The 24328-nt window shown below is 41.8% G+C and overlaps 1 protein-coding gene across 1 annotated transcript in view; it reads right to left on the reverse strand.

The window, feature by feature from the left end:
* The window catches only part of MGARP (mitochondria localized glutamic acid rich protein), a 90246-nt gene that overhangs the window by 59850 nt on the left and 6068 nt on the right, over positions 1-24328 (reverse strand). The window contains exons 2-4 of the mRNA XM_073572115.1: positions 21234-21334; positions 18742-18832; positions 13511-13519 (exon numbers count right to left, since the gene is read on the reverse strand). Of these exons, the coding sequence (XP_073428216.1) occupies positions 13511-13519; positions 18742-18832; positions 21234-21334 (201 nt within the window). The remainder of the gene's footprint in view (positions 1-13510; positions 13520-18741; positions 18833-21233; positions 21335-24328) is intronic.

Consider the following 24328-nt stretch of genomic DNA (forward strand, 5'->3'; position numbering starts at 1 on the left):
TTCGTGTCTCCCCTTTTTCCCCTCATAGATTGAAAGCTTACGAGCAGGGCCCTCATTCCTCTTGGTATCTGTTATGATCTATGTGATTATTGTTATGCTGTAATGTCTATCGTCTGTACAAGTCCACTCTGAAATGTAAAGTGCTGCGGAATATGTCGGCGCTATAGAAATAAAATTTATTATTATTACTGTATACAGTACAGACCAAAAGTTTGGACACACTTTCTCATTCAAAGAGTTTTCTTTATTTTCATGACTATGAAAATTGTAGATTCACTCTGAAGGCATCAAAACTATGAATCAACACATGTGGAATTAACAAAAAAAGTCATAGAATCATCGAATCGTAGAGTTGGAAGGGACCTCCTGGGCCATCTGGTCCAACCCCCTGCTCAAAGCAGGATTCACTAAATCATCCCAGTCAGATGTCTGTCCAGCCTCTGTTTGAAGACTTCCATTGAAGGAGAACTCACCACTTCTCGTGGCGGCCTGTTCCACTCATTGATCACTCTGTCAAAAAGTTTTTTCTAATATCTAATCTGTGTCTCCTCCCATTCAGTTTCATCCCATTGCTTCTAGTCTTTCCTTGTGCAAATGAGAATAAAGTTGATCCTTCTACAATGTGACAGCCCTTTAGATATTTGTAGACAGCTATTAAGTCTCCTCTCAGTCTTCTCTTTTGCAAACTAAACATTCCCAAATCCTGCAACCTTTCCTCATAAGACAGGGTTTGCAGACCGGTCACCATTCGGGTAGCTCTTTTCTGAACTTGCTCCAGTTTGTTGATGTCTTTTTTAAAATGTGGTGCCCAAAACTGGACACAATATTCCAGATGAGGTCTGACCAAAGAGGAGTAGAGGGAAATAATGACTTCACGTGATCTAGACTGTATGCTTCTGTTAATACATCCTAGAATTGCATTTGCCTTTTTTGCTGCTGCATCACACTGTTGACTCATATTCAGTATGTGATCTATTAGTATACCCAAGTCTTTTTCACATGTGCTGTCACTTAGCCCTATTCCTCCCATTCTATATATGCTTTTTTCATTTTTATTGCCCAGATGTAGTACTTTGCATTTCTCCCTGTTAAAAACCATTCTGTTAGTTGCTGCCCACTTCTCCAGTTTATTTAAATCTTTTTGAATCATCTCTCTTCTCTAGTATTAGCTATCCCTCCTAGCTTTGTGTCATCAGCAAATTTAATCAGTTTACCCTCGATTCCTTCATCTAAATCGTTGATAAAGATGTTGAACAATACAGGGCCCAGGACAGAGCCCTGTGGTACCCCACTTGAGACATTCTTCCAACTGGATGTGCAGCCATTTACGACCACTCTTTGGGTCCGATCACTAAGCCAGTTCTGAATCCACCTAACAGTTGCCTTGTCCATTCCATACTTAGTCATTTTTTCAATAAGGATTGTATGAGAGACTTTGTCAAATGCTTTGCTGAAGTCAAGATATACTATATCTGCAGCATTTCCTTGATCCACCCAATCAGTGATACCATCATAGAAGGAAATTAAGTTAGTCTGACATGACTTATTAGTTACAAACCCATGCTGACTCTGTTTAATCACTTCATTCTTATCCAGGTATTGACATACATGTTGTTTAATGATTTGTTCAAAGATCTTTCCTGGTATAGAAGTCAGACTCACTGGCCTATAGTTGCCTGGGTCCACCTTCTTCCCCTTTTTGAAGATAGGAACAACATTTGCTCTTCTCCAGTCTTCTGGCACTTCTCCTGTTCTCCAAGAATTTTCAAAGATCATGGAGAGGGGTTCAAAAATTTCTTCTGCTATCTCCTTCAGTACTCTGGGGTGTAATTCATCTGGACCTGGAGACTTGAATTCATTTAGGTTAGCTAAGTGTTTCCTCACTATCTTTCTGTTTATAGATATCCTGGATTCTTCTATTCCCTTAATAGGACAGTGAAGAACAGTTGATGTTACATTTCCTTTCTGAGAGAAAACAGATGCAAAATAGGAATTTAAAAGTTCAGCCTTCTCAACATCCTGTCTTACCATTTCATTTTCATCCTGTAAAAATCCTATAGCATCTTTGACTTTTCTTTTACTTTTGACATATCCTCAAAATCCTTTATTATTGCTTTTGACATCTCTTGCAAGCCTCAATTCATTTTCAGCTTTAGCTAATCTGATTTGTGCCCTGCAGGTTCTGCAGACAGCATTATATTCTTCTTTAGATATGCCTCCCTCTTTCCATTTTATAAACATTTTTTTCTTCCTTTTTAGCATGTGCTTAAGTTCTGTGTTCATCCATCCTGGTTTCCTTAAATGCTTCCTATTCTTCCCTCTTTTCGGAATTGTTAACAACTGTGCTTTGAGAATTTCATTTTTCAAGATTTCCCATCCTTCCTGGACATTTTTGTCTTTAAGGATATCCAGCCATTGGATCCCTCCAATTCTCTTTCTGAATCCCTTAAAGTCTGCCTTTCTGAAATCTAACCTTGACGTCTGAGTCTTCACAGGTCTTCCGCCTCTAGTTATCCAAAATTCTAAAATAGCATGGTCGCTACCTCCTAGGGTCCCAGCCAATTTTACCTCCTCAACCATTTCCTCCCTGTTTATAAGGATTAGATCCAAGGTAGCAGTTCCCCTTGTTTTCTCCCTTACCTTTTGGAAGATAAAGTTGTCAGCAAGAGAGGATAAGAATTTCCTTGACCTGTTAGTTTTGCCTGAGAGAGATTCCCAACAAATGTCTGGATAGTTGAAATCTCCCATGACAACTATGTCATATTTTTTGGAGAACTTGGCCATTTGATGCATAAAGAGTTCATCCATATCTTCAGCTTGCACAGGCGGCCTGTAGTAAATGCCTAAAATGGTGTCCTTTCCATTGTTCTGTCCTTTTATTCTTACCCAAACAGTTTCCACAGAACTCCCAGTCTCTGAAGCTTCAATCTCTGTGCAGATATACGCATTTATAACATACAATGCGACACCCCCTCCTCGTTTATCAAGTCTGTTTCTTGCAAATAAGTTGTATCCTTCTAGTCTTGTATTCCAATCCTGTGTATTGTCCCACCAAGTTTCAGTGATTCCAATGACATCATATTTCTTTTCCTGTGTTAGTAGTTCCAATTCTCCTTGTTTGTTGCCCATGCTTTGTGCATTAGTATAGAAACATTTTAGTTTGTGATTGGCTTCTCTTTCTCCAATATTTTTATTAATTAGATTATTTCGTCTTTGTTCTTCCTTTCCACTTCTAATAGCAGAGTTCTCAATAGCATTTGTCAGGTGTATGGCTTTTTCTGGTCTTTTGCTTCCCTTCCCATGTTGTTCTAGTTTAAAGCTCTCCTTACAAGTGTAGCAAGGCGACTTCCAAATACATGCTTTCCAGTCTTCGTAAGGTGCACCCCATCTCTAGCAAGTAGTCCATCGTATAAGTAGTTCACTCCGTGATCCAGAAATCCAAATCGTTGCTGACGGCACCATCGACGTAGCCAGTTGTTCACCTGCAGAATCTTATTCCACCTCCTTGTTCCATGGCCATCCACTGGGAGGATGGAAGAGAAGACCACCTGCGCTCCCAGTTCTTTCACTTTCTTGCCTAAGTCTTCAAAGTCTCTGCAGATGGTTTCCAGGTCGTTTCTTGCGGTGTCATTTGTCCCCACATGTAGTAGCAGGAATGGGTAGTCATCTGTAGGTCTGAAGAGTCCTGATATCCTGTCAGACACATCTTTAATTTTTGCACCTGGAAGACAGCACATTTCTCTTGAAGTTATATCCGGTCTGCAGATAGCGGCCTCTGTTCCTCTCAACAGGGAATCCCCCATGACCACCACTCTCCGTTTCTTCTTCACAACATTTTTCTTTCTCCATCCAGGAGGACTCTGAAGGCGTACAAGGTTGCTGCTTGTTGGCAAAGTCTTATCCTGATGTATTTCTTCATCGTTTTCCTGCGTGAGAGCCTGGTACAGGTTTCTGAGCAGTATGGGTGCTGACTGCCTCCCGATCCTCCTGCTTCTCTGGGTCACATGTCTCCATTCCTCTGTTTCTTCAGGTGCACTTCGAATTTCTTCTCTTTCTGTAACATGAAAAGATAATTCTGCTCTGTCCAAGAACTCTTCACCTTCCTTAATGATCTTCAACGTAGCTAACCTCTCTTCGAGATTTTGCAACTTTTCCTCCAGCAGGGACACAAGCTTGCATTTGTGGCATGTGAAGTTTGGCTTTTCCACTGGTAAATCTGTGAACATGTAGCAAGAAATGCAGCTCACCAAATGGCTCCTGGCCTCTTCCATCTTGAGATTTCTTAAAAACGATGAAAAAAGAAAGTGTGAAACAACTGAAAATACTGCATGTCTTATATTCTACAGTCATGGCCAAAAGTTTAGAGAATGACACAAATATTATATTTTCACATGATCTGCTGGCCTCTGGTTTTTATGTGTTTGTCAGATGTTTTTATCACATACAGAAATATAATTGCAATCATATTATGAGTAACAAAAGGTTATATTGACAGTTAGAATGAGTTAATGCAGCAAGTCAATATTTGCAGTGTTGACCCTTCTTCTTCAGGACCTCAGCAATTCTCCCTGGCATGCTCTCAATCAACTTCCGGATCAAATCCTGACTGATAGCAGTCCATTCTTGCAAAATCAATGCTTTTATTTTTTCTGAATTTAAAGGTTTTTGTTTGTCCACCCGTCTCTTGATGATTGACCACAAGTTCTCAATGGGATTAAGATCTGGGGAGTTTCCAGGCCATGGTCCCAAAATCTCTATGTTTTGTTCCCTGAGCCATTTAGTTATCACCTTTGCTTTATGGCAAGGTGCTCCATCATGTTGAAAAAGGCACTGTTGATCGCCAAACTGCTCTTGGACGGTTGGGAGAAGTTGCTCTTGGAGGACATTCTGGTACCATTCTTTATTCATGGCTGTGTTTTTAGGCAAGACTGAGAGAGAGCCCATTCCCTTGGTTGAGAAGCAACCCCACACATGAATGGTTTCAGGATGCTTGACAGTTGGCATGAGACAAGACTGATGGTAGCGCTCACCTGGTCTTCTCCGAATAAGCCGTTCGCCAGATGTCCCAAACAATCGAAAAGGGGATTCATCAGAGAAAATGACTTTACCCCAGTCCTCAGCAGTCCACTCCCTGTACCTCTTGCAGAATATCAGTCTGTCCATGATGTTTTTTCTGGAGAGAAGTGGCTTCTTTGCTGCCCTCCTTGAGACCAGGCCTTGCTCCAAGAGTCTCCGCCTCACAGTGCGTGCAGATGCACTCACACCTGCCTGCTGCCATTCCTGAGCAAGCTCTGCACTGCTGGTAGCCCGATCCCGCAGCTGAAACACTTTTAAGAGACGGCCCTGGCGCTTGCTGGTCTTTCTTGGGCGCCCTGGAGCCTTTTTGGCAACAAGGGAACCTCTCTCCTTGAAGTTCTTGATGATGCGATAGATTGTTGACTGAGGTGCAATCTTTCTAGCTGCGATACTCTTCCCTGTTAGGCCATTTTTGTGCAGTGCAATGATGACTGCACGTGGTTCTTTGGAGATAACCATGGTTAACAGAAGAGAAACAATGATTCCAAGCACCAGCCTCCTTTTAAAGTGTCCAGTGGTGTCATTCTTACTTAATCATGACAGATTGATCTCCAGCCCTGTCCTCATCAACACCCACACCTGTGTTAATGGCGCAATCACTGAAACGATGTTAGCTGGTCCTTTTAAGGCAGGGCTGCAATGATGTTGAAATGTGTTTTGGGGGATAAAGTTCATTTTCTAGGCAAATATTGACTTTGCAAGTAATTGCTGTTAAGCTGATCACTCTTTATAACATTCTGGAGTATATGCAATTTGCCATTAGAAAAAATGAAGCAGTAGACTTTGTAAAAATTAATATTTGTGTCATTCTCTAAACTTTTGGCCATGACTGTAGATTCTTCAAAGTAGCCACCTTTTGCTTTGTTTACTGCTTTGCACACTCTTGGCATTCTCTTGATGAGCTTCAAGAGGTAGTCACCGGAAATGGTTTTCACTTCACAGCTGTGCCCTGTCAGGTTTAAAAAGTGGAATTTCTTGCCTTATAAATGGGGTTGGGACCATCAGTTGTGTTGTGCAGAAGTCTGGTGGATATACAGCTGATAGTCCTACTGAATAGACTGTTAGAATTTGTATTATGGCAAGAAAAAAGCAGCCAAGTAAAGAAAAACGAGTGTCCATCATTACTTTAAGAAATGAAGGTCAGTCAGTCCGAAAAATTGGGAAAACTTTAAATGTCCCCAAGTGCAGTGGCAAAAACTAAGCGCTACAAAGAAACTGGCTCACATGAGGAGCGCCCCAGGAAAGGAAGACCAAGAGTCACCTCTGCAGCAGAGGATAAGTTCATCCGAGTCGCCAGCCTCAGAAATGGCAGGTTAACAGCAGCTCAAATTAGAGACCAGGTCAATGCCACACAGAGTTCTAGCAGCAGACACATCTCTACAACAACTGTTAAGAGGAGACTTTGTGCAGCAGGCCTTCATGGTAAAATAGCTGCTAGGAAACCACTGCTAAGGACAGGCCACAAGCATAAGAGACTTGTTTGGGCTAAAGAACACAAGGAATGGATATTAGACCAGTGGAAATCTGTGCTTTGGTCTGATGAGTCCAAATTTGAGATCTTTGGTTCCAATCACTGTGTCTTTGTGCAACACAGAAAAGGTGAAAGGATGGACTCTACATGCCTGGTTCCCACCGTGAAGCATGGAGGAGGAGGTGTGCTGGTGCTTTGCTGGTGACACTGTTAGGTTTTTATTCAAAATTGAAGGCATTGTGAACCAGCATGGCTACCACAGCATCTTGCGGTGGCATGCTATTCCATCCGCTTTGCGTTTAGTTGGACCATCATTTATTTTTCAATAGAACAATGACCCCAAACACACCTCCAGGCTGTGTAAGGGCTATTTGACCAAGAAAGAGTTATGGGGTGCTATGCCAGATGACCTGGCCTCCACAGTCACCAGACCTGAACCCAATCGAGAGGGGTTTGGGTGAGCTGGACCGCAGAGTGAAGGCAAAAGGGCCAACAAGTGCTACACATCTCTGGGAACTCCTTCAAGACTGTTGGAAGACCATTTCTGGTGACTACCACTTGAAGCTCATCAAGAGAATGGCAAGAGTGTGCAAAGCAGCAATCAAAGCAAAAGGTGGCTACTTTGAAGAACCTAGAAAATATATATATATATATATATATATATAATGTATTTTCAGTTGTTTCACACTTTTTGGTTAATTATATAATTCCACATGTGTTAATTCATAGTTTTGATGCCTTCAGAGTGAATCTACAATTTTCATAGTCATGAAAATATAGAAAACTCTTTGAATGAGAAGGTGTGTCCAAACTTTTGGTCTGTACTGTATATCTAGATGTTTTGAACATTTTTTTCATGATTTGCATTTCAACAAAATTACTATTGATCCTGCGATTTCCAACATTCCACAATTTTTCCTTCTTGGTGTTAGTTTTATTTTTGAGGAGTGTATAAAAGTACATTAAATACCACAAAAGTAGATAAGAAAAATGTACAATAGAGATGCATACAATTCCAGTAAATATTCAGAGAATTGGAGTTTGGCCATTGCCTCGCAATTTAATTTCGGGTTATGAATAGTGATGAGCGAGTATACTCGTTAGGCCGGTTTCACATTTGAGTTACAGGCCGCATGGCCGCCGCTAACCCCCGCCGCACCTCCGGCGGTAGCTCCGCCTCCCCTATATTTATCACTGAGGACGCAGGCCGTGCGCAGTATGCGTTTGGCGGCGCCTGCGTCCTTTTGACGGTGCGCCGAGCGCAACCAAATTGCAACAGGTTGCGTTTGGCGCTGGTCGGCGCACCGTCAAAAGGACGCAGGCGCCGCCAAACGCATACTGCGCACGGCCTGCATCCTCAGTGATAAAGATAAGGGACGCATGACGCATGCAGCATCTTGCGCCCGGAGGCGGAGCTACCGGCGGAGGCGCGGCAGGGGACGGGGCTTAGCGGCGGCCATGCGCAGGCCGTCGCTGCGCCCTGAAGCGCAAATGTGAAACCGGCCTTACTCGGGGGTTTTCCCACGCATGCTCGGGTGTCCTCCGAGTATTTTGGCGTCCTCGGAGATTTAGTTTTCGTCCCCTCGGCTGCATGATTTGCGACTATTACACAGCTTGAATACATGTGGGGATTGTCTGTTTCTTAGGGAATTCCCACATGTATTCAGCCTGTCTGCAAGTCGCAAATCATGCAGCTGAGACAACAAAAACAATCTCTGAGCACACCAAAATACTCGGAGATCACCCAAGCATGCTCGGGAAAACCCAAGCAACGAGTATACTCGCTCATCACTAGTCATGAAACGAATTCTCTTATATTACTCTACAGACTGGCATCTGGCGAAATGAGTCACTTACCTATAGGAAACGTCTTTACAAAGTATCTAAGCGGCTCTATGGTATTACTGGGACTCTAGCCATTCAGACACTAACCAAGACTACGAGCAAGTAACAGATATTTCAGCAAAAACTGCCCAGCTGGAATTTGTATTTCTTTATTGAAAACCCTTCTGGAATGGACGTCTATAAAGTAATGGAACTTAGCAGCAGTGTTAGTTGTATCCTCGCAGACAGCCCCAATATGCCTACATACGCCATTTTGCATAAGTGCATTAATATATTCGCAATTGCAAAGGGTTAAAAGTATACAGGTGAGAAACAGGGTGAAGAACAGCGGGTGAGAAGACAGCATTCTGGTTGTAACCCTTCAGTGCATGGTGTGAAATAGTTTGGCTCTTGCAAACCATACAGTCATATGTTAAAGTTTGGGCACCCCTATTAATGTTAACCTTTTTTCTTTATAACAATTTTGGTTTTTGCAACAGCTATTTTAGTTTCATATATCTAATAACTGATGGACTCAGTTATATTTCTGGATTCAAATGAGGTTTATTGTACTAACAGAAAATGTGCAATCTGCATTTAAACAAAATTTGACCGGTGCAAAAGTATGGGCACCCTTATCATTTTCTTGATTTGAACACTCCTAACTACTTTTTACTGACTTCCTGAAGCACCAAATTGGTTTTGTAACCTCATTGAGCTTTGAACTTCATAGCCAGGTGTATCAAATCATGAGAAAAGGTATTAAGGTGGCCACTTGCAAGTAGTTCTCCTATGAAGAGTGGCATCATGGGCTCCTCAAAACAACTCTCAAATGATCTTAAAACAAAGATTATTCAACATAGCTTTTCAGGGGAAGGATACAAAAAGTTGTCTCAGAGATTTAACCTGTCAGTTTCCACTGTGAGGAACATAGTAAGGAAATGGAAGAACACAGGTACAGTTCTTGTTAAGTCCAGAAGTGGCAGGCCAAGAAAAATATCAGAAAGGCAAAGAAGAAGAATGGTGAGAACAGTCAAGGAGAATCCACAGACCACCTCCAAAGACCTGCAGCATCATCTTGCTGCAGATGGTGTCACTGTGCATCGGTCAACAATACAGCGCACTTTGCACAAGGAGAAGCTGTATGGGAGAGTGATGCGAAAGAAGCCGTTTCTGCAAGCACGCCACAAACAGAGTCGCTTGAGGTATGCAAAAGCACATTTGGACAAGCCAGTTACATTTTGGAAGAAGGTCCTGTAGACTGATGAAACAAAGATTGAGTTGTTTGGTCATACAAAAAGGCGTTATGCATGGAGGCTAAAAAAAACAGCATTCCAAGAAAAACACTTGCTACCCACAGTAAAATTTTGTGGAGGTTCCTTCATGCTTTGGGGCTGTGTGGCCAATTCCGGCACCGGGAATCTTGTTAAAGTTAGGGTCGCATGGATTCAACTCCGTATCAGCAGATTCTTGACAATAATGTGTAAGAATCAGTGACGAAGTTGAAGTTACGCAGGGGATGGATATTTCAGCAAGACAATGATCCAAAACACGGCTCCAAATCTACTCAGGCATTCATGCAGAGGAACAATTACAATGTTCTGGAATGGCCATCCCAGTCCCCAGACCTGAATATCATTGAACATCTGTGGGATGATTTGAAGCGGGCTGTCCATGCTCGGCGACCATCAAACTTAACTGAACTGGAATTGTTTTGTAAACAGGAATGGTCACAAATACCTTTATCCAGGATCCAGGAACTCATTAATAGCTACAGGAAGCGACTAGAGGCTGTTATTTTTGCAAAAGGAGGATCTACGAAATATTAATGTCACTTTTATGTTGAGGTGCCCATACTTTTGCACAGGTCAAATTTTGGTTAAATGCAGATTGCACATTTTCTGTTAGTACAATAAACCTCATATGAATCCAGAAATATAACTGAGTCCATCAGTTATTAGATATATGAAACTGAAATAGCTGTTGCAAAAACCAAAATTGTTATAAAGAAAAAAGGTTAACATTAATAGGGGTGCCCAAACTAACATATGACTGTATAAGTGGGCAAACCTGGGCAGCCAACAGGGATGACTAGAGCCTGCTCATCGGCATCATGCAATCAGTAGTGAGTCAGACAAGATTAGGCATGCACAAGTGTCTAAGAACATCAGTAAATTGTAACAGCATCTGCAAAAGGGTTGAGGTGGTGACAATCTGGGTTATGTCAGCGCGATTCAAAAAAAAAACTTATTGTCTTTTATATTAATTTCTTTAAGTGTGTTTTAAAAGGATTATATTGCCTGGTACGTCATGGGTAAAGATTTTGTAATCTTCACGTGTTAAGGTTTTACATGTTAGCGTGCCTGATCAAGAACTTGCCTTTGCTAAGGTATGTGCACATGGCAATTCTCTTACGAGAAAATCAGTACAAAGTTTCATCAGTTTTTCTCTGATGAGGAAAAAAAACAAAAAAAGTTTCTCCACCTTTTCTGAGTGCAGTCTTGCCTTTTCATGAAGCCACAGATTTCCATAGCCGAGGGATGATCTGACACTCAGATTAACATCAGACATGTCCCAGCGATTTTGCACTGAAACACTAATATTCATACAAAAAAAAATTTTAAAAACTCTGCCATGTGCATGAGCCCTTAGGCTATGTGCCCATGTTTTGTTTTTGGTGCAGAAAAATCTACTGCAAATACACGAGTGTTGTAAGGAAAACCGCTGAATATTTTTTTTTTTTTTTTACGCATTTTAGTGTGATCAAGCCCTTACATGCAGCTTTATTCTCATGACTCATAGGCCATATAGTCTTATTTAAGTGTAAAATGGACTTTTGTTTATGCGCCCGTATCATTACATGTGGTCCTCCAATCAAAGTTAAAATGATGGAGAATGGACTAAAAGTATTGAAAATATACAACTTAATTCTTCATTAGAAAGAGCTTGTTGTAGCAATTAGTTAATTTTATACTGAAGGTATCAGACTTACTAAATTTGTCTACATGACCAAAAAGTAAGATCTCTGAGCGCTATCAGTTGCCATTCTAAATGTTCACAATGTGGCGGAGAACAAAACAATGAAGTTGTCACAATAAACTACGCCCCTACGTTTTTAAAAGGTGGAACTGTCATAGAACCTTCATTCATGCTGCCTAAACCCCAGGCAGCATGAATCTGTCTGCATGGTTGCAAATAGGTATGTTTTTCTGCAACACCCAAGTATTCCTGGAAAATATAGTTTGACGAACCAGCCAAAGGCAATAAGGAGAAACACAACTGGTCTGATGATGTCCCCGGCCAGCTTCTCCTCGCACCCCTCAAGTTGATTGACAGGTCTTCTCCTTATGCACACACGGGAGAAATCAGTCAAACTCTGAAGCTGGCAGGGAATGATGCCCGACCAGTCTTGTCTGTCCCCAGCCGGCTCTTCAAGCTAGGTTTTCTCTGAAATCACAGGGCATTGCAGAGAACATACCTGGCAGCAATAGAGGAACCAGACTCGGAATCATTCGGCCCATGGTTTGGGCAACATGAATCAAAGATTTTGTTTAAGATTTCCTCAACTAGAAATAATGGGACCTGAACTTAAAAAAAAAAAAAAAAAAAAAAAAAAAAAAAGGGGGTCCTCTATTACCAAACTTTACATGAAGTAAGAAATCTGATGTATTAGGCCAAGAGTGGGTGTCAGGAAGAAGAGCTTTTGGACAAGTAAAAAAACTAAACTGTATCGCCACCTTAAAACAACTTCAACTTTTTCATTGACCTCTTTTGCATGACCGGTTATACCGCTAAGAATGTTAACGTTGGGTTTCCACTGTGGTTTTTCATCTACTGGCTAACACAGTACAAACACATTTTTCCTGTAATGCTAGGTGTGGCTGATATAGAAGGAATGTCCTCTACTTTTGGTAATGGAGTCAATATCTCTCACTAGACAGAAGTCATTATTTCCTTAATATATTAACGGCCCGGTCATCTAGGCGTCTATCAGTGCTACAAAACACTCCCGTGAAAAATTTGCACCTTATGATTTTGCATCACACTTTACTAAATCTAGAAGAGATCAAGCCTTGTGCATCAAGTCAAAGCGAAGCAAGCATTAGTTACGAGCACACATAGGCCACACTTTCTTAGTTAGTTTTAGTCTAGGAAATGTTTAGTCACTTCAAAAGAAACTACTAGCCAGAAACCCCAGAGAGAAAAATAAAGGACAATCAGTCAAAACACAACATTCAGTGTGGTCTTTTTATTGGACAGTCATTTACACACAGATAATCAGAGCGGTCAGCCATAACCAAGTCAATGGACTTAACAGATTTCACAAACTGGTTTTTAACAAATCGTAACCGAATCCAACCCCTCAGTCACCAGATAAGATCTGCACATAGATTATAAAAACGAGATTAGGTAAAAACAAAACGGTAAATTAAAGTCTAGGGGTTTTTAAAGGGCTGGCGTGTCTATAATCATCACTAGTTAGGCTGCACGGCAAGATGGACTGTCCCTTTTTTTGCTCCTATAGCTTCAAGTTTGGGTAGATATCCCCATGGACTTTATTCTGGAAATTGTAAGAAGCAAAAGTGACAATTAGAGAAAAATAAAATTCACATGAGCCAAAAATAAAATGCTTTGCTCATGCCATTTTTCACTTTTTTTTTTCTTAAAAATACAGTGAAATTTTGTATTCAAATACTAACCAGAATTAGCAGACACAACAAAAACTTCCATACAAGGTCACAGAGAGACAAGAACACAACCTGAGCTCCATTCTGAACAAGGATATAATACAAGATTACTGTTCGAATTTACATAGAAAAACTATATACACTGTACGTACATTAACATATGAAGATTTTTTAAGTTTTAGACCCTAAGAAAGCTCAAAGTGGAAAAAGAGCTACAAAACAATCCTTGTTCAGAAGAGAAACACGGTTTTCTTGCCATACATACTGCGTGGCCTGGGTGCCCACTGTATACAATGCACAATATACACTAGAGACTTTTACATTTGTAGGAACCTTTACTGGTGCATCAGTGGGGCTGATCGGGCCAAGCAGTAAGTTATGCAAGTATTAGGAGTAGATAAAAGGAAGAGCACATATAGGGAAGAGGGAGTTTAAAATAAAATCCACTTACTTTTGCTCTCTGGGGAGGAAAATAAAATAAAATGAAAATATAATTAAACAAGCTTGTTACACTTTCACAGTGAGGAGAATAAATGCAAAACTCAAATATACAAATACATCTGTATTCATAGTATAAATAACAAAGTTTGACGACCTGCCTTGGTACCTTTAACCCCTTTACCCCCAAGGGTGGTTTGCACGTTCATGACCAGGCCAATTTTTACAATTCTGACCACTGTCCCTTTATGAGGTAATAACTCTGAAACGCTTCCATGGATCCCGGTGATTCTGACAGTGTTTTCGTGTGACATATTGAACTTCATGTTAGTGGTTAAAATTTCATTGATATAACTTACGTTTATTTGTGAAAAAAAACCCTGAAATTTGGCAAAAATTTTGAAAATTTAGCAATTTTCCAATTTTGAATTTTTATGCCCTTAAATCACAGAGATATGGCACACAAAAAACTTAAATAACATTTCACATATGTTTACTTTACATCAGCACAATTTTGGAACCAAAATATTTTTTTGTTGTTAGGAAGTTATAAGGGTTAAAAGTTGACCAGCGATTGCTCATTTTTGCAACACCATTTTATTTTTACGGACCACATCACATTTGAAGTCACTTTGAGGGGTCTATATGATAGAAAATACCCAAAAGTGACACCATTCTAAAAACTGCACCCTTCAAGGTGCTCAAAACCACATTCAAGAAGTTTATTAACCCTTCAGGCTTTTCACAGGAATTTTTTTGAATGTTTAAAAAAAAAAAAAAAAAAAAAAAAAATGAACATTTAACTTTTTTTCACAACAAAATTACTTCAGGTCCAGTTTTTTTTTTATTTTACCAAGGGTAACAGGAGAAATTGGACTGCAAAAGTTATTGTGCAATTTGTCCTGAGTACACTGATACCTGATATGTGGACCACTGTTTCGGCGCATGGCAGAGCTCAGAAGGGAAGGAGCGCCGTTTGACTTTTTGACTGCAAAATTGGCTGGAATTCAGATGGGATTCCATGTCACGTTTGGAGAGCTCCTGATGTGCCTAAACAGTGGAAACCCTCCACAAGTGACCCCATTTTGGAAACTAGACCCCCCAAAGAACTTATCTAGATATGTGGTGAGCACTTTGAACCCCCCCAAGGACTTCACAAAAGTTTATAGCGTACAGCCGTACAATTAAAAAATCATTTTTCCACAAAAATGATCTTTTCACCCCCATTTTTTATTTTTCCAATAGTAAAAGGACCCCAAAAGTTATTGTGCAATTTGTCCTGAGTATGCTGATACCCCATATGTGGAGGTAAACCACTATTTGGGCGCATGGTAGAGCTCGGAAGGGAAGCAGCGCCATTTGACTTTTTTGGCTGGAATTGAGATCGGACGCCATGTCGCATTTGGAGAGCCCCTGATGTGCCAAAACAGTGGAAACTCCCCAATTCTAACTTCAACCCTAACCCCAACACACCCCTAACCCTAGCCCTAACGGGAAAAAGGAAATAAATACATTTTCTTTTAATTTTATTATTTTTCCCCAATTAAGGGGGTGATAAAGGGGGGGTTTGATTTACTATTTATAGCGGGTTTTTATATTTGGCAGCTGTCGCATGCTAAAAGACGCTTTTTATTGTAAAAATAGTTTTTGCATCACCACATTTTGAGAGCTATAATTTTTACATATTTTGACAGAGTCATGTGAGGTCTTATTTTTTGCAGGACGAGTTGACGTTTTTATTGGTACCATTTTCGGGCACTTGACATTTTTTGATCGCCGTTTATTCTGATTTTTGGGACGCAGAATGAACAAAAACCAGCGTTTCATGAATTTCTTTTGGGGGGTACGTTTACACCGTTCCGCGTGCGGTAAAATTGATAAAGCGGTTTTATTCTTCGGGTCAGTGCGGTTACAGCGATACCTCATTTATGTAGTTTTTTTATGTTTTGGCACTTTTACGCAATTAATACACTTTTATATAAAAAATTATTTTTGCATCGCTTTATTCTGCGAGCTATAACTTTAATTTTTTTCGCTGATGATGCTGTGTGGTGGCTCATTTTTTGCGGGACAAGATGACGTTTTCAGCGGTACCATGGTTATTTATATCCATCTTTTTGATCGCACGTTATTGCACTTTTTGTTCGGCGGTATGATGATAAAGCTTAATTTTTTGCTTCGTTTTTTATTTTTATTTTTTAAGGGGTTAACTAGTGGGACAGTTTTATAGGGCGGGTCATTACGGACGCGGCGATACCAAATATGTGTACTTTTATTGATTTTGTTTTCAAAAAATGAATTAGGGAATTTTTTTTTTTTAATTTAGTTAACGATTTATAAATTAATTTTTACACTTTTATTTTTAAACTTTATTACATGTCCCAGGGGGGACATCACTGTCATGTGACAGATCGCTGATCTGTCACAGGCAGTGCTGCAGGCTTCCTTATGCTGGTGCTTTGCAGGCATGAGGAAGCCGGCTCCCTGCAGGCCCCCTCCGCCATACTGGATCCAGGGACCTGCAGGGAAGGAGGCCCTCGCAGCAGTGTTGCACATTGTGCTGCTGCGGGGGTCTCAGGGAAGCACGGAGGGAGCCCCTTCCTCCCTGCCCATGCTTCCCTAAACCCCCGGTACACTGCGATTGTGTTTGGTCGCAGTGTGCCAGGGGTTAACGTGTCAGGGGCGGTCCGTGACCGCACCTGACACAGTGCCGGGTGTCAGCCGTGATAATCAGCTGACACCCGGCCGCCATCAGCTGCACTTCCCCCGAGAGCGCAGCTGATCGCACTAGACGTACTATTCCGTCCTTGGGACTTAGGTCCCAGGTCACATGGACGGAATAGTATGTCTAATGTAGGAAAGGGGTTAAAATGAGATTTTCCCGCGGAATGGAATTCTGGAATTCTCGCGATAACTTCTGCGGGAATTCCGCTACGTGTGAACCTAGCCTTACACATGTGAAAGAATTCCTGATGCCTTGATGATACTTTCAGCACCTGTGAAATACTAAGGAAATCCTGAAAGCACGACATGTTGGGGTCCGCGAGGACTGGAGTTTGGGAACGACTGATTCAGGGTTTAGGATTTTAGAGAGTTTCTAAGCCAAAAACTCCAGGAAAAAAAAACAGGAGTGCGGTAGATGACATTTTAAGATGCCTCATCCATGTGAGGAGAAACATCCCCTCCCCATAGTAACGCACGCCACACCGTGGATTGAAAATCTGCAGCAGATCAATTTATGCTCCAGATATCGGTGCGTATTTCACACAAAGTGTAGCTTACAACCATCATTTTCTCAACAATATTGCTGTGGATGTCACTCGTCATCTACAGCCAAAGTGCCTACTGTGTGACTAGGATAGGAGATAAAGGAGACCCTGCTTGAACATAGCCAGGATTGGTTGTTCAGTAAGGAGAAGGGGCTCCTTATCAGCAATGATCCCAGGGGTTGGAGAGCTGCCAAGTGTCAATTATGGGAAATCCCCTTTAATGATGTTATTTCTACCCTATAGATTTATGTGATAGCACCACAAGAGGACACTAATACATGCACCTGGTGTCTCTTGAGCAAAGTGGAGCGTGGGTCATAGTAAAACTTAAGGAGGAAACTTTTAAATGAGTTGGTGGCCCTTATACATAGCACTTTCTGAATGTATGTATCGGCTACCTGACATTTCGGGGTGTAGAGGTCCCCAGTTTTATTCAAACTGAACAGATAGCAATATTACTCAATCTCAGTCTTAAAGAAGCACTTCTCCCACCAAAGTTTTTATCCTCTTAATATATTGCAATCGTCATATTATACAGCACTGTGTACTTACAATTGCTCATTTTGCCTTTCTACCCAGCTAATTCTTCTCGTTCCTCTGCTCTAAGTAGAAACAGAACACCTCGTCTACATTTATCATTCTCTTCTTCATCTCCTGACCCAGCTGCTCTTCTGCTCCCTGGCAGGGACTTTTGCAGTGACTCATGAGTCATGCTGAGAAAACGGACATCCTGTTTCTACATAGAGCTTAGAAGAAGGATTAAGCTTGTCAGTTTTTTGTCATGTGGTGCCATAGATCTAATGGAAAAGAGAAGAATTAGTTGACAGAAGGGCAAAAGGAGCAATTTTAAGTACACAGAGCCATAGAGTATGACTGCAATATATTAAGAGGATAACAATTTTGATGGAAGGAGGAGCGCTTCTATAAGTGAAAGTTAATTACTCTTGAGAACATGGCTTGTCGAAAACTAGAATGATAGCGCGCGCCCCCCCCGAATAGATCAATAAAATAAAAGGAGGGGGGCACATGGCTGCACAGGCTGAAATAATTTCTTCTTTATTATTCACTCAAGGTATTTTTTCCTGTCAGAAAAGTCAAATTAAAGGGAATCTGTCACCCCCCCAGGCGTTTTTTAAGTAAAAGAGCCACCTTGTGCAGCACTAATGCTGCATTCTGTCAAGGTGGCTCTGTTACTTAGCTTCTGTTCCACCGCAGAAATAATCGTTTATAAAGTTGTTCAAAAATACCTGAAATTTGACAGGGGGCAGGTCTTTCCCCCTCTGACAGTCACCTCGCATCCATCACTCATTTCGTATTTGGTGCCGTCAAATTTCAGGCATTTTTGAACAACTTTATAAACGATTTCTGCGGTGGAACGGAAGCTAAGTAACAGAGCCCCCTTGACAGAATGCAGCATTAGTGCTGCACAAGGTGGCTCTTTTACTTAAAAACACCTGGGGTGGGGGTGGGTGACAGGTTTCCTTTAAGGTCAGCAGTTTCTTCACTGGTCTTTCAAAAGTGGTCAGAACCAGTTTTAACCAGCCCTTTTGGCGCTATTTTTGGCGTCTGTGATTGGTGGTTATTTTAAGCTGTCCAGTTAACAGTATTTAAGGCTGTGCAGCTTGCTTATTTACCTCAGTAACGGTTCTTGTCAGGAAAGAAGATTGCCCTCCCGCCCTCCCCTGCTTTATGTACTTGTCGTGAGGTTTATTTGTGGGATAATCGCCCCATATCTGGGTGGATTGGTCTTGGGATGATTACAGTGGTTATTATACGTTTATTTATTGAGGTTTGGATGTTTAATTAAAATTATTTAACCCTAAATAAAACTCACGGCCATTTTTCCTCCATTGATAAATGTGTTATGTCTTTATTTACTACACGTGTTGGTCTTGTGTGGCCATGTTATCCGTGGCTAGCCTAAGGACGTTAGCCACATACAATGTGCCACCTTAGCATGGATGAATAATCTTACCATAATCTTCAAATGCAGGTTTCAGTTGTGTATTGATGTATTCATGGCGATCATTGAAACGTTGTTTATCTCTGTGTACGGTCCGGTAAGCCTGAAATGACACGAGGAGATCAGGAAGAGTCTAGTAGCAACGGAACAGTGAAAAATAAGATCTAAATTCACCATCCTGTCTCCCCATTAAATCCTCAGGCAGCAGAAAGTAATGGAAACCAGGGACAACAATCTATTGACCTTGGCTTCTCCGGAAATTAATGTTTCTGACTGCGGGATATTTATGATAGCACAGTCCTAACCACGGACAGCTGCTCCTTGCCCACAAAATAACAGGCAGCTGGTCCAGAGCTAACTTATGTAGCCAGAGTAGTTCTGATGCGAGATTCATTCTTGGCAGATTTCCTAAAGAAAGAATACTGGGCCATCTAGTCAAAGGGTTATTCTCAGAGAAATGGTTACAATTATCAAGTGTCTCCAAACAAATAACTGAGGTTTACTGGTTATTAAAAATTCTCAGTTCTCGAAAACAGAAGGATTTATTTTCCTGTTTATTGGGTTACTAGCCGCCTCTGCAGTTTATCAGAGGTGATCAGTCTCCTAAAAGGAAGGAGTGCGTTGATTACAAGCTGCTTGCTATAGATGCTGCAGGCGCTGTGCTGAAGCTGGTCGGCTCGCTGACTCCGGCTCACTTCGGTCCCCCTGCACTCCTCCGAGACAAAACTGCCTGAGCTTACGGTATCAGAGAATGGAGAATTTTGGCGAGAATAGCAGCCATGCCACGCCACGTTTTGGCAAGCAGGAAGGCAGAGTGCACTGCTCTCCTGAAGAACAATGTTAGGAACAAGCCATGTCATTGTTTTTTTTATAGCATTTTGTGTCTATGTAGGTGTTATTTATCATTTGTCACAGTAAGAGACTTTTTCATCCAAGTGTTATAGTGAACAATATAGAAAAACCACCACAACGCTAAAGCTGAAGCATGTCGAGTTTTGTAAAAAAAAAAAAAAAAAATGCCAAAGACAACCCATCTCTCCGTCCCTTACACTGGGGATGCGCCTCACCAAGAAGCTCTGTCTTTCATATATTTTGGGATTGTTCTCGGATCAAACCACTAAGAGCCACCAGATAGCATCTACATATATTGATGGTAGCATGCTGTTTAATAGCTCATCATTGGAAGCACATGTCTCCTTTTCTGGGTGACCTATACACTCGCATCATAGACACCAGGAATTCTGAAGATCGTGGTGCTCTGAACAACAACATTGTAGAGCGGTTTCATCTGATTTGGCCCCTTGAGACACCTTCTCGGCTCTTCTGTCCATTTAATATTTAAGAGGCTACTACAAAGGGTCATTCAATTATCTCTAGTTTTTTCCTCTTTCCCTTTCTAGTCTGTGACTAAATGTAAGTTTGCTGTTTAGCTCCCCCCCCCCTTTCCATACCATAAAACATCTAATTAACCGATGGCTAAAATATAATAAATCTGGTTTAATGCTTCATAACTGATATTATAAGATTTAAAATATCTGATGCTTTGCTTCCTGTTAAAAAAAATTCAAAAAAAATTCAAAAAAAATATGCCAAAGACTTTAAAAATGCCACAAAACAGAATGCATTGTCTGTAGACATTCAGTAACATCTGGATGCAACAAATGAATGTCAGTAAAAACGGTGTTTTAAAAAAAAAAAAAAAAAAAAAAACCTGCTGAACCCAGCCCGAGTGCCCCATAACAAATAGACACCAGACTGAGCAGAGAGAAAGTGAGTACAATAATATCTGTGTAAAAGCATCACAACATTATACCCTAAATTGTAAGCCAAAAAGAGCACTATTTCACCCAAGGACAAGAAACAGCCACATGAATCACCAGCACGTGCAATAAACTGGTGAATTCCAAGGAATCTCCACAAAAGATAATACATTCTCTAACACTCTGAGCCTAAATGCCCACAAGGGTCACGGCAAGCGGCAGCCATCTTTACAGCATTTACAGGACTACCGACGTTATGAACGAACAGGGGTCAGGTACTCGTTGCTGTTCGGCGGCCGTCTAACAGTCTGTTAATACAAACAGATAGCCCGAATAATGGGCGACGTACATTATTCAGTGTACATAGGCTGCCATTGTTCTCGGCAGCATGACTCCAGTTTATACAGGACGATGTGCTACCGAGAAAGGTCTTCTGTGCAGAGCAAAAGATCATTTTACCTGACGAATGACCATTTTGGTAGACAGCCTGTTAACACTACACGACTATTGTGAATGCTTCTTTGGGATAAATCGCTTACTAGAGGTCCACAGACCACAGGAGGTCGCCCTCTCTCTGTGCAATCTTGGCTCTTTCACTCGTGGTACTATGTATGATGTAAAAGTTTGCTGTCACAAATGATGTGATGGACGGTTTTGTTTAGGACAATGTACAATGCTAAAAATTGACAAGACAAAACATATCAGTATCGTGTAGAAAATGGCATGTGAACGTCAGATACTTACGTAAAATCCACCACCAGCCAGAGCAACGCCAACCAACAGGTAATAAGGGAGAGCTTCTCCAGAAGATCCAGGCACACTGCTGGACATCTGCCGGGCAGAAGCTAGAGAAAGAAAAAGCATACAATAACAACCGCACATAATCCAGGCTACACATGCATTTCTACAGCAGACGGAGACACCTGAGAGCAGACTTTTTGCCTTGCACAAAGCTGTAAATTCGCATCTAACAAAGGAGATTCTGCAACAGCAAACCCCAATTGTCTGTAAAGCCTCATGCAAACTAATCCTATTTTACACGCATGGAGGGATTCTATATTATCGTGGACACATTTGAAATCTGTGACAAGAAAAATACAAAGAAATTGTGGCACTCTCTAACAGGTATTTTCCAATGAAAGCGCCAATTCACTCAGCGCCTCATGGAGGAATCATGTGGTGGGGTACAGGCTGCCGAGTCCGTATTACAGACGTGTAGGAACTATATACCATCAGAAAGAAACAGTAAAGACAGCTTTGTAGTGTAGAGAGTATAACTCCCCCAATAGGTAGGGGATAACATCCAAACTTGAGAACACCCCTCTAATGCTACTATACATAGACTGAAGAATTGGGGTGTAACTATTGTGTGCGGGTTTTGTAGTCACCGCTGGGTTGTAGAGCCTATGGAGGTAGTGGAGGACAAAAAGTCCATTTTTCCCTAATCTGGAGAATAACTTTTAGGCTATGTGCCCACGCGGGCGTTTTTAAACGCTCAGGAAAAGGATCCCCTTCCCAGAAATCGCGTGTCTTTTTCCGCGCGTTTTTTGCGCGATTTATGACGCGTTTTTTGACACGTGATTTCTGGGATCATTGAGGATGGGTAAAAACGCTCAGCAATGCGGGAATTAATGAGCATGCTGCGTTTTTAGCCGCTAAGCGATTCCTGAGCAGTTAAAAACGCATGCATTGGCACAAAAAGCCAAAAACGCATGCTAATTAATTTGATGCATCTTTTAAGCATTTCTGCAGCGTCTGAGCCGGCTCAAACGCTGCGGAAACGCTTAACAAAACGCATCGTGGGTACACAGCCTTAAAGCTTGTTATAGTTGGGCGCCATGTTGGAGATTTTTTTTTTTTTTTTTTTTTTACTGGGGCCCACAAGCATCAAGTCACACCACCGTTGAACAATCATAATGCTGCCGTCACAATCACATTTTAACCCATATAGCCAGTTATAGCCAGCGCTGTTCTCACGATTGGTCTAGCAGGGCTTGTGTAACGTTGTCCTGTCATGTGGACCCTGTGACCAATCAGCCGCCACTTCACTCTCACTTCTATCGGACAAAACAGACATTCTGAGGAAATAAAGAGAGCTGCAGCCTTCACTTTCTGTGGTCAGTTTTGTCCAAAGGAAGTGGGAGTGAAGCATCGACTGATTGGTTGTAGGGCTCATGTGACAATGTAATGCAAGCCCTGGGAGACCCATCACAGATGTCACTGGAACATCATCAAAACCAGAGATTAGTATAAAGGTTTTTTACTTTATGTGGGGGAATATTGCACTTGAGATGGGATTATCCGAGTAGTGGACAACTCCTTTAAAGTTGTTATCTAATGAAGGAGGGTTTTGATTTAAATTGTTCATTTTTACTAATCTAATGGGGTCTTTAGCTGGAATATCGAAAGCACCTCTTTCTGTCATCAGTTTTATCTGTTTTCAGCCACCCCCAACATCTGCCACAGGAGCTGGGAGGTCCCAATGTACACAAGATACTATGTGTGCATGACCCGCATCCCAGCAGCATTTAACAGACGCACAGATGTATTGCCTCAGTAAGCTTAAAGGAAATAGCAGTCTGTTGTGCAAGATCACTCACATCACAAGATCAGGTCAGCTCATGTTTAGTGCGGGAATACACAAAGCACACCACAGAGTGTGCAGGGTTAAGTGTCTGAATGGACGGCTTTCCTAGGCGCACTAGGTCACTGACAGATGGCTGAGCAGATTTCCATACAACAGTCTGTCAAGGCAAACACGGTTACAGCTCCCAAAGCCTCAGTTACCTCCAATAAGTCATTATTAGGCCTCAGTCAGACATCAGTGAATCACACATCAGTGTAAAGGTCCCGTTACACATAACGATGCACCAGCGATCCCGACAACGATACGACCTTGTCAGGATCGCTGGTGCCTCGCTACATGATCGCTGGTGAGCTGCCAAACAGGCAGATTTCACCAGCGATCAGGACCAGCGAGGACGCTGGTATCCAAGGTAAATATCGGGTAATTAAGTGAGCGCGTCGCTTAGTTATCCGCTGTGTACCTTGGATAACTGCGTGCTCGCGTTGAACGCTGGTATCTAAGGTAAATATCGGGTAACTAAGCGCACGCAGCACTTAGTTACCTGCTGTGTACCTTGGATACGAGCTCCCAGCGCAAGCACGCAGGTATCCAAGGTACACAGTGGGTAACTAAGCGACGTGCGCACTTAGTTACCAATATTTACCTTGGATACCAGCTCCCAGCGTCTGCTTACAGCGCTGAGAGCTCGCTGATCGTTGTTCGCCTGCTGCCACACACAGCGATGCGTGCTGGCCAGCGGGAGACCAAAGATCAAAAAACGGCCCAGGACATTCCTGCACGATCAGCGATACCCGGCAGGGGGGGGCGGTCACTGATGCGTGCCACACACAGCGATATCGCTGGTGAGATCGCTGATGCGTCACAAAATCAGCGATCTCGCTGTGTGTGAGGGGGCCTTTAGAACACGTGCCCATTGCAATCTATGGAGCTGTTAACACGTAGTTTTTTTTAAGGACCTTGTGTCTGTATTAAAGAGGTTGTCCACTACTTTTTCATCGATGACCAGGTCATCGGTGTCTGATCGGTCGGGGTCCGACATCAGCAGCGATCAGCTTTTCTCAGTGTCCATCAGCCAGAAGTACTTAACGTATTTTTCGGACTATAAGACGCACCGGACCATAAGACGCATCTAGGTTTTAGAAGAGGGAATTAGGGAAAAAAATTGAAGCAAAAAAATGTGGTCAATTCTGTACTTAATATCCCCATCCCCTCATCCCTGTACTGGTATCCATGGCCCCTGTTGTAAGTTCAT

The sequence above is a fragment of the Dendrobates tinctorius genome, unplaced genomic scaffold, assembly GCF_039654945.1.
Source record: "Dendrobates tinctorius isolate UK_male_01 unplaced genomic scaffold, ASM3965494v1 ptg000030l, whole genome shotgun sequence".
In the NCBI taxonomy this organism is placed as follows: domain Eukaryota; kingdom Metazoa; phylum Chordata; class Amphibia; order Anura; family Dendrobatidae; genus Dendrobates; species Dendrobates tinctorius.